Raw genomic sequence first — 16,260 nt, 5'->3', positions numbered from 1 at the left:
CGTTTTCTATTCGGGCACCGATGCTTTGGAATGCTACCCGCGGATATTAGAGGCACTACCTCAGTAGATATGTTTAAAACACGACTTAAGACTTATTTGTACGATTCTGCATTTAGTTGAACTGTTTGTTTTGGCCTCTTTACTGCCACTTCGATTCTTTTTCTGCCCCCTTTTCCCAGGCTTGGGAACTAGGTGATGAGGACCGAATTGGAGGTTGCTGTTTCGATCCAACAGCAACTGACTGCTACAAGATTGGAGGCTGACCATATCCTAAATAGAATGCTAATGCAATACAAAAATGTATTTATTTTCCCCAACAGTAATATAATTATATTGTAAGTACTTGATCCTCATATTTTGAAAAGATCATGTGCTTGTATTTATTTTTAAACTGGATGATATTTGTACAATGTTTTCAGATCCACATTCAGTTCCACAATCGCACACAGCTGAAATTAGATCAGAAAATTGTCCAATGTTGCATGACGAATCAAAAATGTCAACTTTATTTTATTGTTTCAATAAATTAAATAGAATTGCGTGGATGTAATGGATAAAATACTTATGTGGCATTAGAGAGTTTGTGTTTTATTTCTGGTCCCTGCTGGCTATTACACATCTAGTCATAATTTGGGAAGATTATTTTTCTAATTATCTGTTTTGCTTTGAATGTTTTAAAGCACTTTGAGTTGCATTTTTATGTATGAAAAGTGCTATATAAATAAAATGTGATTGATTGATTGATTGTTGGCAGTCAAAAAACTACGTTTGAAGTGTACGTGAAAGCATTTTATTATTTCCGTTAACTGACAGCAAAAGGAAGAAGCCTGTATTCATCAGGTGATGGGTCCAATTAACCCCTCTGGAAGTGTGTTTGCCTTTTCTGCGACTCTGCTACCAGATGTCTGCGAGTCACTGTGACAGCTACCATACAGGCCACCACAATAGATTATTCAACATTATGACACCTCGATGGCAGCCCCAGCACAGTGCCTCACTAACAAACATGACCAGAAATTGTTACATATTGAACGATGTTGATAGAGCTTTGCATTAAAAAAAATGGGAACACTGTCAGTGTAATATTTGCAGGGAGGTGACCGCATGAAAGGTACAGTATGTACTGTACTGTATGCTGTATAGTTTGAGGTGTTGTAAAAACAATGATGGAGAGAGGAAGAGAGAGACTGACCAAGAGACAGAGGGAGAGAAGAGGACAAGAGGGCATTGCTTTCATTCGCTGCGTGGTAGCTTGACAAATGTTAGCATGAGCCTCTAAAGCGCTGTGACAACCGCCTGCTGAGAGCACAGTCTTGCTAATGTGTCCTGGCATGCCAGCCCCGTAATCACACATTTACATATGCAATGACCTACATTTGCATGTCAGATCGCACACTGTCCGGCATGATTAACAGTGGGCACCTCCCCGTGTGGAGTCGCCTTGGGTGGCAGCAGAGGCCGTGCGAGGGCGGAGGAGAGGGCTGGAGGGAGGGCGTCTTTTTTGGCAGCCGAGGGGCCAGGCTGCCAGGCAGGATTATGTCAGCCAGCAGCACCGGCATTAGACACTTCATTAGAGCTAATCTGTTTAGCAGTGGGCAGTGTATGTAAACTTCACAGGCCATTTGCGGCACCTCTTCGCCCCGTGGCCTGGCCTTCAAAGGGCAGCCAAGCCGCAGCTGACTGACAGGCCGTCTCATCTGCCGCACATGGGTGTCACACAATCAAGGGCTCCCAGATGAAATGAGGGCCTGAGAGACACACTCACACATAAGGAGACGTCACAGAGGAATGACCCTGAATGACGCTGGGGTGACTGAAGAAAGCAGGGCGAGGAGGGGTCAGAATATACAGCATTGCACAAACGTAATTCCATTTATGGATTAGAAAAAGTAACTCAAGTGCTCATACAAATCTAAGCAAAAGACACAGAAGCAATTCATGATCAATGACGTTCACACACACCTCTTCCCCAAATGTTACTGTTGTGCCATGCGGTCTGCACATGCATGCCATTCTGTTTGGTGGTGGGGACAAGGTACGTATGAAGGATGGATGTGGATATGAAATGGCAGATGTGCAATGCATTACGGGTCATATTTGTGAGGGACAGAATGCCATGGGTAAAAAAGGTGACATACAACTGCCATGAGCATCTCGGAGGAAGAGGGAGGAAGTAATGGGGGAAGGAATGGGGTTGGGTGAGAGAGAGAGAGAGAGAGAGAGAGAGAGAGAGAGAGAGAGAGAGAGAGAGAGAGAGAGAGAGAGCGAGAGAGAGAGAGAGAGAGAGAGCGAGAGAGAGAGAACTCAGACCAAGTGTGATACAGGCTGACCAATAATGACGCCATTTCCAAACACAGCTGACAAGACACATGGAGGGTTGACGGGGCAAGGCGAGAGATGAGGGGAGCGAGCGAGGGGAGACAAGCAGCAGAGGGGGAAAGGGTTTGATGTGACAGCTCGGCAGTGCCAACGGCTGCCACAGAAAGGCCAACAGCAGCAGAGAGGACAGACAGGCGGACATCGACACTTCAAGTACATCAGCACCATGCTGGCTAATTTTGAAAGTAAACTGTCCCACTGGCCGAGTGAAAGGCAGAAAATCCTTCAAGTTGTAGGTACTGTTGTGAACCCATTGGAACATTTCGCAGAATCTTAGCAAAAATCCAACTGCGGCGGGGGGGGCGTGGGGGGTGATGTGGGGAACAAACTCATTACTCCTAGAAAAAAAGCCAAGCCATCAGTTTGATCAGCACCAAAATTGTACTGTATACTAGGGCTGAACGATTTTAGGAAGAAATTGTATTGCGATTTTTCTGACTGAAATTGCGATTTCGATTTAATTTGCGATTTTCTTGAAATCAAGCTTCAGTGCAATAGCCACATTTACAAACATGACACAATATATATATATATATATATATATATATATATATATATATATATATATATATATATATATATATATATATATATATATATATATATATATATACTCTAAATTGGCCCTAGGTGTGATTGTGAGTGCGGATGTTTGTCTCTGTGTGCCCTGCGATTGGCTGGCAACCAGTTCAGGGTGTCCCCCGCCTACTGCCCAAAGACAGCTGGGATAGGCTCCAGCACGCCCCGCGACCCTTGTGAGGAGAAGCGGTACAGATAATGGATGGATGGATATATATATATATATGTGTGTGTGTGTGTGTGTGTGTATATATATATATATATATATGTGTGTGTGTGTGTGTATATATGTGTGTGTGTGTGTGTATATATATATATGTGTGTGTGTGTGTGTATATATATATATATATGTGTGTGTGTGTGTATGTATATATATATATATATATATATATATATATATATATATATACACACACACACACACACACACACACACACACACACACACACACACACACACATACATACATACATACGATATACCTTACTCGGGAAGTCTGTATTGTTTAGCAACAAATAGTAAGATAAGTAACTGTGTGTTTGTCCTTATTCCTCTACAACACAGGTAATACAAATACAAATATATTTTTGGGAGCTATTTTTTTCAAATGGTTTATATCAGAGGTGGGCAATTCTGGCCCTGGCACACAACTGTGATTATTACACATTATGTTACTCAAACAAACGGCAAGTGACCAATCAGAGGCCAGTGTTTTGGAGTAATGAACTCTAGCATAGCAACTGCTGCTACAGTATACTAGAGTTCATGTGTATTGTTTATGCAAAATCTTTGTGATTCCCTGCCTAATTTTAGTTCATAATGATGTATAATTATTAAAATGAATACGAAATTAGCAAAAGGTAATCGTCAGCTTTGTACTGATACCCATATTTTGGAGATTCTCTGTGTGGAAATCCACAACAACGGCAAGGTAATGAGCGATTGTTTTGCTGTATTTTGAGATAACGGACTTCTGTGTTGAGTACTTTTTACAAAACATGATTTTTGAACACTTGACAGTGTGTATTTCATAAGAATGAAACTTAGTTGATGAAAGTGGTAGAAGTTTAATCTCCTGAACCATTATTGCCTAATTTTCCTCTGATGGCAGGGTCACCTGTATATTATAGTTTACTTCTGTATTGTTGCAAACATTGGTTAGGTAGTGTGTTACATGTTTACTCTTATTACCATTAGACACAATGAAATCATAACCTCCTGAAGATATGTAAACATGGGTATAGATGAAGTACTGTCGTATTCTACTGTATTAAATGAGTTGAGATTAACGTGCAAGTAGACTCCAAAGAGACAGTGAGGACAACAGGAAGAGACAGTGACTGGCAGGCAGAAGGGCTCACACCCACTCTCACCAATCACTAGCCCCCTTGAGCACGGCACCATGCAATATTCATCCTCAGCCAGTGAGCCAACCAGGCAGCCAAAACGCCAGGATTCAGCCCAAAGGTGCTTCTCGTTGGCCTCTCAATCAGTCTGTACTCCGTCTCACGCTTAGAGACAGACCTGTGTCTGTCAAACTGTGCAGCAACGATCAAAATCACATTTGAAAAGGACTGTGTGTGGGGGGGGGGGGGCACTCCTCAACCTCGCAACTCACATGAAGAGCAAATGCGCCATTAAAAATGCACATCTTACCAGCTCATCTCGTTTACCTTATGCATATGCATCACACCTCCGGGACCCAGAAAAACTACTATATATTGCAAGCAATACAAAATGTCCTTCATTGCATATACAATTGAGATTTCTTCAGGAGGAAGGTACCCCTCCTCCTCCTTGTACTGCAGAGTTTATTGAACCTTGGGAAAGCGCAAACAGATACATGACTTGTTGAAATGTATCTGTCTGGAGGCAGGTTAGACAGCAATCTAATTTACTATCTTTAACTTCAACTCCCACCAAATATGCAATAAGTTCAGAAGGCAACATTGAAAACAGCCGATGATTAGCACAAAGTGCAGGACTGGAATTAACACTCGCAAAAACACTAGAAATAGCTCGAAAACCAGTGAGAGAAAAAAAATCATTAAGCCTGAAAAAGAACATATAATCAACAACTGGGGGATCTGCAAATGATCTAGTGTTTGTGTGTATGGGGGGTTGCCTATGTCAAATTAATCATTAGAGCTTTTATCTGAGTTTCATATGTGGGCAACCCAATTATCCTTAATTTTGCAATTACAAAACTTTGAATAAATTGACTCCCTTGACATTTCCAGAATTAATTGTATAATGCCCTTGCATACTCAAGGAAAACAACAGCCAGGGCCTATTTTTAGTGTTGTTTCTTTTGCAACAAAAATCCACATTTACTCTGGGGCATATGGATGAACATCCTTGTTTAAAGTCTATTCAATAGTTATGGAAGCAAAAACATCCTTCTGGAAAGAAATCAATAGAGCTGATGTTGAAGGACGGCTGTAAAATCCAACCAGATCTGCAATGAGCAAACCGCAGTTTATCGAACCAAGGAAGGCATGCAGGGAGGCCCGGGTCTGCCAGCCTCCAGAGTTCTCATCATTAGAAACAACTCGGCATTCATCCACTGCTGCCTGTCTCATACAATTGCTCCCACAATCTCAAGTATGAGATTGAAATGGTGGTGGATTTTGGTAGGCGCCAGCACTCTTCACCTGCACCAGTGAATATCCGGGGAACAGATGTTGAGAGAGTCTCAACTTACAAGTACCTGGGTGTTCATCTGAACAATAAACTGGACTGGTGCGACAACACAGACGCCCTCTATAGGAAGAGTCAGAGCAGACTCTTCCTACTCAGGAGACTGAGGTCTTTTGGGGTTCGGGGGACACTCCTCAGGAACTTTTATGACTCGGTGGTTGCATCGGTCATCTTCCAGGGAGTGGTCACCTGGGCAGGCGGCGTCTCGGCCCGGGACAAGAAGCGGCTGGACAAACTGGTCAGGAGGGCCGGCTCTGTCCTGGGCTGCTCCCTGGACTCTGTGGACTCGGTGGGGCACAGGAGTATGTTGGCCAAGCTGTCATCAATGCTGGACAACCCGGACCACCCCCTCCGGGGCACCCTAACAGCACTCCACAGCACCTTCAGTGACAGACTGTTACACCCTCGCTGTGCAAAGGAGAGATTCCGCCGTTCCTTCTTGCCTGCTGCTGTCAGACTCTTTAACAAGAACATTGTGTAGTCTCTACAAACTGGCGGACATTAGTGCAATTGTGCAGTCCTGCACCTGAGCTCATATTGTGCAATACCCAATATTCCCCACCACTGTAATACCGTGCAATACTCAACATTCCCCACTACTGTTAGTCTAGTTTTATTTTTATCCAATGCTGTTCCTTACATTTCACTACAGCACTGTCACTTACTTAGAGTATTTTTCCTCTGTACTATGTACAGGCCAAAATGAGTGTTCCTCATACTTTTTATGTAGATGTATGTTGGTGTGTATATACATGCGTATATACACATGTTACTGCGTATATTTACATAGGTTTGATCCCGAATGTTTGCCGTCAATGTTATACATTAAAGGCCACATGCCGTCGTCCCTGTGTGACCTATATCTTTGCTGCTGTAACAATGAAAATTTCCCCACTGTGGGATCAATAAAGGCATTCTTATTCTTATTCTTAAGTATGATTGAAAGAAAGGAAGAAGTTAAATAATACAGGGAAAGCGAATGCACGACAGCTCAAATGCACAATCTAATTTAAATAGGAAAAAAAAAAAAAGTCAATGCATTATTGTTGATAATGCTTCTTGAATGATCTTGGTCGGAGGCATACACACAAACCATTCAACATTAGGTGTAGATCATACTTAAGTTTACAATCAGAGATGTACTACGGTGCCAACATGTTAATTGTCGTAGAGTGTGAATGTATTGCATACTTCTGAAAGGTATCACACTGATGCAATTAAAACGAGAAGTCACTTTCAGCTTTGCCCTGTCAGGAGTCGCCACAGCGATTCAATCGCATGCTATGCTTGGCACTGTTTTACACCAGATGCCCTTACAACCCACCTATTTTTTAGGGGGGATGGCACCCATTTTTTTTTGTGGGGATGAGGGTGTGGGATGGCTGGCAGTGGCTGAGAATTTTATCTATTTTCTAATTTTTTTTATTTAACCTTTATTTAGCCAGGCAAAACAGATTAAGAACAAAATTCTTATTTACAACTGTGGCCTGACAAGAGGCAAAATCTCTTGAGAAAAGAAAAATATGCAATTTAAAAACAAGAAACAGCATATTAAGGCCCTGATACACCAAAACGACGTTCACCAACAGTGACAGACACTTCCCCCCTGTGGCGTCCGGCCGGCTGTCGGCACGTCACGCTGGAGGAATACATCGCAACGACAGACAGCGACGCTGACCATTAAAGTACCTTCTGCGCATGCATAAGATGTAATACCCTTCCATACCATCGGCGGCGGTAGTCACCATTTCTCATGGTTAGAAAACTCCAACCGGAAAGATGTTGGCCGGGGGCTGATTATAACAATTATTCTTCGCTCACGATGAACTCCCACGCGAAGTAAACCATCACGTTCTTGACACGGTAGTGTGAAATACTTACATTGTCAACCCTCGCTCTTGTACTTGTAAGAAGATTAAGGCAGCGGAGGCATGCTCACTGTTTTTGCCTTTGTCACTTCCCGTTCGTGCTCTGATTTGCTAGCTAACAGCCAATCAGAGTGACCAAATGTCACGACTGGTGACGCCAATTCAACATACGCAATGCCCCCAAGACGCTTACAGACGGGTTACGACACTACGACGGTGGCCACTACACCAATCAGGCGGCGCTTAAAGACGCAACGACGCTTAAAGACCTCCAACGTCGGTTTGGTGTATCAGGGCCTTTATGCAAAGGGTCTTGCCAAGACGTTATGTAGATGTGAGCTTTGTTGTGAGTTGGCTTGCAATATTGTCTAGAACAGTAATTCTCAACCAGTGTGCCGTGGCACAGTGTGCCGTGAGAGATCCATTAGGTCTGCCGCCGGAAATTCTCAACTGTCAATTATTTTGACAAAAGTATCTATTTTCTAATTAAAAGAAAAACTGTTTTGTTAATTTATGCCAACCACGTATCGTAACAGGCAAACCATAAAATGTTCTTCCATTAAATGACAGACGGTAAAGCGTGATCCTGTATAGCTAAATTTTGTGAAAGGTTGAGAAACTAAGGTCTAGAAAATCGTTGAACATGTCAGGTTTGACAATATCAGATCCCTGCATGGTATACAAGTACGAATACAGGTATACAAGAATAAGACTGTGCGCCTGTGTCAGGCATATCTACCTGTGGTTGAAACACTGGCACGGCTGCTTGCTGTCCTTGTGGCTGAGTGTCCATATCCATGATGTTAAGGCCTTGAATCCGATTCCCCCCGTCTGAGGATAAAAACACAAATTAGAAATTCTAGTTGGCCAATACAACAGCAGCATGAGATGAAACAATCGTGAGTTAATCAGTTCACCACTGGATAATTTTTGAAGGCAGAAAATATCTCCCGAAATCAACGCAATCGTTTGCAGCGTCAAACTCTCGAATTAAGCAACTAACACCGTTCGGTGGGTGTGCGGTTTCACCAGAATTGGATCCGGTGTCACGTCTGTGAATCTGACACTCCCTGTGTGAAGCCCTCTCACATTGCACCCTGCAGAGTTAAATCATGCACCAGTGTTCTGGAAACAGAGATAATGACACTATATCACTACATCAACTTGGATTTCCTCCAAGCATCCTTTCATGGGAGTTACAAACATTTAAGCAGCTTCGCATCTTTGTATTTTTTCTAAGAAAATAGTTCACACAGAGGTGAGTGCACTGGATATGAGTGTATGCCATGGTGCTGCATAATTGCATGTTCTGGCATGTAGCCTAAGCAGATATTATTTTTCCAAAGGCAGATCCACTACAAGTTGATGATCTTAACAGCATAAACATTGCACATATAAAACGTTGCCGAAATTAATTCAGAGAAACCTTTGATAAAAGTAGGTTCCGAGACATAGTTTATGCTTCCAGTGTGTCACCAGACACACCTACATCCTGTCAATAAAATATGCAAGTACGGGTATAAGAAATAATTGATTTTTAGGATGGATTAACACTGCCTCCCAGTGTACCCGCTAAAAATCTAAACGACATCGAAAGCATTGACAACAAAATATGGTCTAAATGTGCTACATTAGAGGTTTGTCAATAATTAAATCAACAAAATAATTGGTGGAAAAATGGAGAAGAGACAGCCCGGGCCAAGTAAACTTACTTGAACAGTTATTGTTATTACTGACTAGTGTACACGCTAGTCAAGTTATTTGCTGTACATCCAATTTGGGTATCTACATATGCAGCTTGTTTCTTGTGTTCCTTTGTGTAAACACAGCCATATCGGGATGTGTGACTTGTATATGAACTGTAAAATGTAGACTTGACACCAATATAATCAGCTGGATCAGATCGGCTAATATTTTGAATTATATACACATTAAGTTATCAGCCGTAATTTGGGTTGGGCATTGCTTGAATTTGGATGATTCCGGTTCAATTTCCAGTTCTTTGATTCGATTCTAGCTCCTACCTATTCTTAATTCGGATTCTTAAAAAAAAAAAAAAGAAAAAAAAGAGTGGAGGGCACATCCACAAAGTTATTTTGGAGATGAAATTATGAATTTCATGAACATGTTTGTGGACTTTACTGAGTTTACTTGTTTTTTTAATCGCGACCATGCTTGTCTCTGTATGCTAGTGTGTTGCTGCAGCCATTCGCAAACGCAATATACGATGATGTTTGGTGTAAGCGTGTCAAGTAGGGCTGCCACAAACTATTATTTTGCTAGTCGACTAATCACCAACAGTAGTGTTGAGTTGCACTAAGACTATGAAACTACCTATAATTACAAAAAGAAGTACTTGTAAACATTTCACTTTTTTGGGCACCATCTTTTTTTTAATGTAGAGGAAAGTGAAATCAAATGAGTAAAATTAGGGAAAAGCATTGTGCTAAATAAAACTAAACACTTTTAATGTTTTTTTATTCCGCCTTAAACCAAAATGTTTAGTTTTGCTTCTCTAATCTACACATTAAAAATGTGGTATGCACTTGGAATGGGAAAAAAAATAGCAATCTGTAACAATCTAAATTAGTAAATTCTAACAAGTCAATGTTATGTCTTTCATAATTCAGTAACCATTTAAAGCGGAAGTCAACCCAAACAGATTTTTTTCAAGGATATGTTCCCAGCAGGCCCACTAGTTGAAACATGGCAGTCTGATTAATTTTGGGTTTGTGGAATAAACGTTAAGCAGCAAAATGCGCTTGTTTTTAGCCATCTCTGTGGGCGGCCATTTTGTCTTCTGTCGACTGAAAATGACATCACAAAAGCTCACAACAACCAATCACGGCTCAGATTCAGAGAACAGGTCAGCCGTGATTGGTCATTGTGAGCAGATGTGATGTCATTTTCAGTCGAGAGAAGACAAAATGGCCGCCCCCAGAGATGGCTAAAAACAAGTGCATTATGCTGCTTGATTGTGACACATTTGAGGACCGGGATTGAGCACCCCTGATCTAGGGTCTACAGATGGAGATTAGCCAATGGCTATAATTTGGCATGTTTATAATAGGCTTTATACAATCAGGATTTTGAAACCAAACACCAACGAGTAAGTTTATAAAAAAAAAATAAAAAAACCAATAACCGATCATAGAATATGGACCAATCTATGTAAACAACTTATTTACTGTACAGATGAATGGGACCAGCCCGGCCCATGAACAGCCAAAGTTTGCGAATAATTGACGGCAATTGAAATGCATTGAGAAAAACATTTTATTTTTAAATTTAGAATTACATTCAAAAAATGTAGAAATTAATTCAAATGAATAACTCGTATATTTCCCTAAATCAGAAAGAGCCATAGCAGAAGGAAGAAAGAGCCACGTTGCCGCATAAGGCTCTGACCTACATCATTTACTGCACATATCTTCTGGCAATGTAGATACTTGAATATTTTTAATGACATTTAACATGTTAAATTGAAATTATAGTCAAGAGGGCAATCTGGTTCAGATCCAACTAATTAACAGATACTGTCAAATAGATTAAAAAAAACTTATTTCAAATAAAAACAAATATCGGAACATTAAAAAGATGTACATAAATTATTCTTAGGGCCACATTGATGGTCGGATTGGGGTGTTATGTCAAGTCAATAAAAAAGAAAAATGCTGTTTTCTGGATTAAGATGCCATATAACAATTGCTCACCAAGTGGCCTTGGTGCCTCCCATTTGACTCTTTGCACTTGAGATGTGTGCGTTGCCAGATTGAAGCTGGCACCATTGCTCCTCTCTTCAAAGCTCTTGTGTTTCTGCCTGCCTTTGTGTCAAAATAACCAGAGGGCATTTGAGCTTCACGTCCCACAATAAGAAGATCAATTAAGTCTGTCATGTTGAATTATTACACTTCGCAAAACAGGCCCATTAATTAAGGAAGTAACCGATCAAGGGGGGCAAAGGCTTTGACTAATGTGCAACTAGTCCAAGGCTAAAAATTCAACAAAAAATCTGAAGACCTTACTTCACCACGAACATGGCAGCATGGTTAGTCTCATCGTTTTGGCCTCTCAATATCCACTCTCATTGGTGTTCGCTATAACAACAGTGAAAGCATGCAGTACGGCAGCATTTCTGTCATGTGGAAAACATAAGCAGCAGCTACCGCAGTGGGGTAGCAGCGACCATAAACTCAAACCTCCATTATTTACACAAGTATGACAGGTCACACATGTGTGACAGGCCTGTAAAGCCTGGTTTGAGAGGATTAAAACTTAAATTTTATACATTATGAATTCGGACACGGCAGATGCTGCGGACTCCAGCCATGCTAGCTAAGCTACAATTTAGCTGTGCAAACAAAAAAAAACAAAAAAGGCACAACCACTAGCCAAAATGTGTGACTAAACTGAATGATTGATTTAGAGTAAACTAATGTAAAAGCATGTCCAAGCGGCACCGGCTTCCTTCTATATTCTGTACGTGGCTCTGGATGTGAAAAGTATTAGCGTACTAGCATGTCAATTCTTTACTTGACTAAAAACAGTATCTGACATGGTCACAACAAACTGACCTTTTACCATCAAAAGGTAGAGGAAAAACTCAAGTCAATTCACTTGGAAATGAAGCTATGAAGATTTATGGTTAAGTAATTCAGCTGGGATGAGTGCTAGAAAGAAAAAATGATGTCAGATGACTGAGGCCAAAATAATGCTCATTACGTCACTCAAACTGAATAGGGCTCTTCCCTAGAGAGGACATAATTTATGAAATTACGAATATCAGTTGAGAAGTGCAAATCCTAAAAGTAGAAAAGTTTTAAAGGACATTAGAATTGACACCACTCTCCTGATAAACCAGATACATATATACGAGTTGCTGTGTTGGTAAACTTAGTTAAGGTTCTATGAAAAAGCACACCAGCTGAAGCAAGTCTGGGTGGGGTAAAACATATGGGGGTTAGGCTAATCCTCATTTCCTCCCTTCTGTATTATTTATTTAAAATAGGGGAAGAGGAAAGAGAGGCGGTCAATGATGAAAAGGTGAACCAAGGCAGCCTGGCAGAGGGGCACGGATGAAACGCGGCACACAACAAGGTCCTTGAAATAAAGAAGAGTGCTACATCAGCTCTCAATCCGAGGACAAACAAATTGATGAGCTTTGTGCCTAAGCGAGAGCGAAGCGAGAAGGACAAGAAATGGGGTGAGGAGTGGGGTTGGATTGCATAGTTAAAGAAAGAGAGCGGAAACATATGAAGTGACACTTCCCGGCCGGGTTTAGGATGTAAAGGAATCAAAGGCACCTTTGAGGAGCCAGAAGACGACAGCGAAAGGCCTAGAAGAGTGGTGTCCATGATTACAAGAAGTGGAGAAACCTTTGAGTTTGTGTTCATGAAAGCCAACCCCGGGCCTCGAATAAGAGTCCGCTGCCCGACTAACACTGATGATACAGAAAGAGAGGAAGCCATCCGCTAATGATGGAGGTTTCCGGATACTACAAAAGCAGCACACTCTCCAATTCATTTTAATCACTATGCAATATCATTAGCCCAAATGCGCGAACACTCTACATTCTACATTGGACCGTTAAATGAGAACATGGAGGAGAGTAGGAGAACACCAATTACACCTCGGCATGTCAGCCATTCTTTAGTCTTTGAGGAAGCCCAAGACTCGGTGGAATACAAAAGGAAGAGGAAACTTTGTTTCTTCGTGCATAACAAAAGAAATATGACAAAATATGAAAAATTCACTTTGCAAAGCCAGCTAAACACACTTTAGACGCGCCTCCAGTATGTCTTCCAAATCCTGCCAAGTAAGCAAGAAAAGATCAGGGAGCTGATTACATTTTTGCTTATTTTTCAGCTCAGGCGATCAAACATAAGAACTAAACAGCAACACTGACATTAAACAGATGAAATTATTCCAAAGTTGGAGTATATGAATTAATGGCTAGGTCTCTTGTAAGTGGAATGCTGGATTTGTTTGCATAACGCAGACCTTCACTCCATCGCAGTTGGGGGCAGCGCAGCAAATTGATCAAAAAGGGAATCGAGACAACGAAAAGCACTGCGGTCCTGAGGGAGACTACAAGGCCAGAGATCCATAATGCTGCTTGCCACCTACTATTTATACGCCTCCGTTACATTTTTCACTTTCAGAATTTTATAGGCTAATGATTATTTTACGGCAGAAATAAACAGCACAGCACAAAAAGCCCGGGCTTCATGTGAGGCCTGAATTGATTTATTTCTCAACCATCCAAACAAAACTAGCACAGCTCTGTGCCCACTTAAGCGCATCCTCAAAAATACACATCCAGACTTTAACCCGTCCTTCAATGGGCCAGTAGCATCCCTCATACATACTCTTATGTCCGTGTGTCTGCAGCCATGGGAGCACCTGCACTTTTGTATTCTCTTCAATCTGCACCTTTCTGGTTCAGGATTTGCACCATTATTAAAAAAAAAAAAAAAAAAAAAAAAAAAACTCAAGCACATGCAGGTGCAAGTGTCAGCCTCTCACTTCACCTTTGTCCTCCGTACATCCCCTTCATGTTCCTCTGTGCTCCTGCATGTTGTCAACACGAGCTGGCACGTGGCTAGAATCGCAGGCCACCTCTCTGCTCTATTGTGCTGCCCACTCGACAGCATCAGTGACAACCCTCGCATGGCGAGGAGCTCTTTGTTGCCCGTCTATCAATTCAGCAGGTGCCTTACAGTGAAAAGCCGGAGCCGGCCGGCAAGCCAGCTTCGTTCGTCCTAAGTACCGTTTGATGTGTTCATTTCGCAAGCGGGGGTGGGGTTCCGGGGGTGTCGGCCAAGGAGGATGCTAATCGCACCCCCCAAAAAAAACACATTACATTCAGGCTTGAAAAAGATCAACTCCAATTTCAATGATAAAAGAATCGTGACCAACAGCCAATATCAGATGAATCCAGCCTGGCAGTACAATACCTGGTGAAATCCATTCATACTGTCAATCAATGAGAATAAACAAGGTCGGATAACAGTTTGACAACTGACTAAAAAACAGATACGTCATGTGGGCAAAGTGTGAAAAACAACTGAATTTTTTAAGAGGGCTCATGATCTTATATGAAGCAAAAAAAATGAAAAAATTCAAACCTGGGCACATCAAAAAGGCAATTAGGCTGTAAATGGGCTGCCTGGGTCATGCATATCAAAAAGGATTTTTCCTAGGAATGATGATCTCAGCAGGGAAACGTTCCAACTTACACACTTGCTGGTTAACGCACAGGACTAGAAAAGCATGTTTGGAGGTGACCACAACGTAACCGATGTACAGTTTCAGGGCATCTTTTTGTATTTTCTCATACATTCTAATGCACACGTGGATGAAAGCAAAATATCCAGGCTGCGTCTTAAATGGCAATGGTGTCATTTTGCCCTAAAATTTGAGACAGTGCAAGTAAACTTTTCGTCTACTCACTCACGTGCTATCAGTAAATTTGCTGATTGGTTTTTTTGGGGGTTTTTTCACTTTCATTAATTATTAATCGTGAATATTTTTGATTGCTGACAAACTTCTGCTCCACACCTCTACCCATTTATCAATTTTGTGTGGCTTTCAGCTTTGAAAATTTGTGGAAATGTGAATATTGACTTTGCAAGTCTATTTACAGTCTGCATCCCTATATTTTCTCCTTGCGCCCCTAAAATTTCAGGTCAGGGGCCAAAAAAAAAAAAAAAGTCAGTCTGGAGCCGCGAGTTAAGGGGATAGCCTTTTGGCTTGCAGTGATGTTATGAACACACAAAAGGTAAACACTCCAAACATATAAAACTGTGACCCGTTTCCTGCATGCAAACTTTGCAGCAGTAGTTGAGGACCAAAGGTAAATCTAAAGTCCACTAAGATACAATTCTAACTGTTGAACAAAATGATGAACACCACCAATTTTTCTAAAATCGTTTTAGGTCGTCAAACAACAAGACACAGCAACCTGAAATAAAAAAAAAAAATTACAGTACTGAATTAAGTAACAAGACAAATGATGAAATCTTAAGGAAGCCGACCTCTTTTATTTTGTGAAATTCTGCACGTCTATCCACATCTGCACAAATATCCCACGGCATTAAGCTTCATACATGCCGGGAGGCGACGACTCATAGTATTCACAATGCAAAGCAGGGCATCGCACAGCAGAGCAGAATTTGCAGGGCTCCAGGACCAATAAAGGCTTTGTTTGTTAGCCATGTCACCGAATGACCACCAAATTAGCTTAATCACCTCTGGCACCAGGACATTCAATGTGACATTCTCTACCACGGGGCTGGGCTTCTGTTTGCCTGCGAGAGACCAAGAGGCCTTCTAGGGAAAGGGGATAACATGGGAACAAAAATTTGCAAACAAATGAAAATAAATAAAAACTTAAACAATGCAGTCAGCTATATTTTCTGCTCACGATGAACTCCCACGCAAAGTAAACCCTCACGTTCTTGACACAGTATCGTGAAATACATTGTCAACCCTCGCTCTTGCACTTGTAAGAAGATGAAGGCAGCAAAGCCCTGACGAGGTCCGATGTTACGGCGGTGTTCGCTACACCAATCAAACGGCAAAATCAGACGCCGAGACGCTTACCGACATCCGACGTCGAATTGGTGTATCTAGGCCTTTATATGACTTCGGTTGCAGATTTGTTAGTGCCACATGCAGAAAATTGCTGAGAGTTTGGAGTTACACAGCAATTGAAACATGGTTGCATGGTAT

At 41.5% G+C, this 16,260-nt stretch overlaps 1 protein-coding gene across 1 annotated transcript in view; it reads right to left on the bottom strand.

Annotated features, from left to right (window-relative positions):
* nek7 (NIMA-related kinase 7) overlaps positions 1-16,260 on the bottom strand; it is a 71,157-nt gene that overhangs the window by 39,572 nt on the left and 15,325 nt on the right. Inside the window, exon 2 of the mRNA XM_086048248.1 lies at positions 8,267-8,358. Within this exon, the coding sequence (XP_085904374.1) occupies positions 8,267-8,326 (60 nt within the window). The 5' untranslated portion in view covers positions 8,327-8,358. The remainder of the gene's footprint in view (positions 1-8,266; positions 8,359-16,260) is intronic.

This window comes from Filicampus tigris, chromosome 12, assembly GCF_054856515.1.
Source record: "Filicampus tigris isolate MCC_2025a chromosome 12, RoL_Ftig_1.0, whole genome shotgun sequence".
In the NCBI taxonomy this organism is placed as follows: Eukaryota; Metazoa; Chordata; class Actinopteri; order Syngnathiformes; family Syngnathidae; genus Filicampus; species Filicampus tigris.
This window is presented reverse-complemented; position numbering and strand designations above follow the sequence as displayed.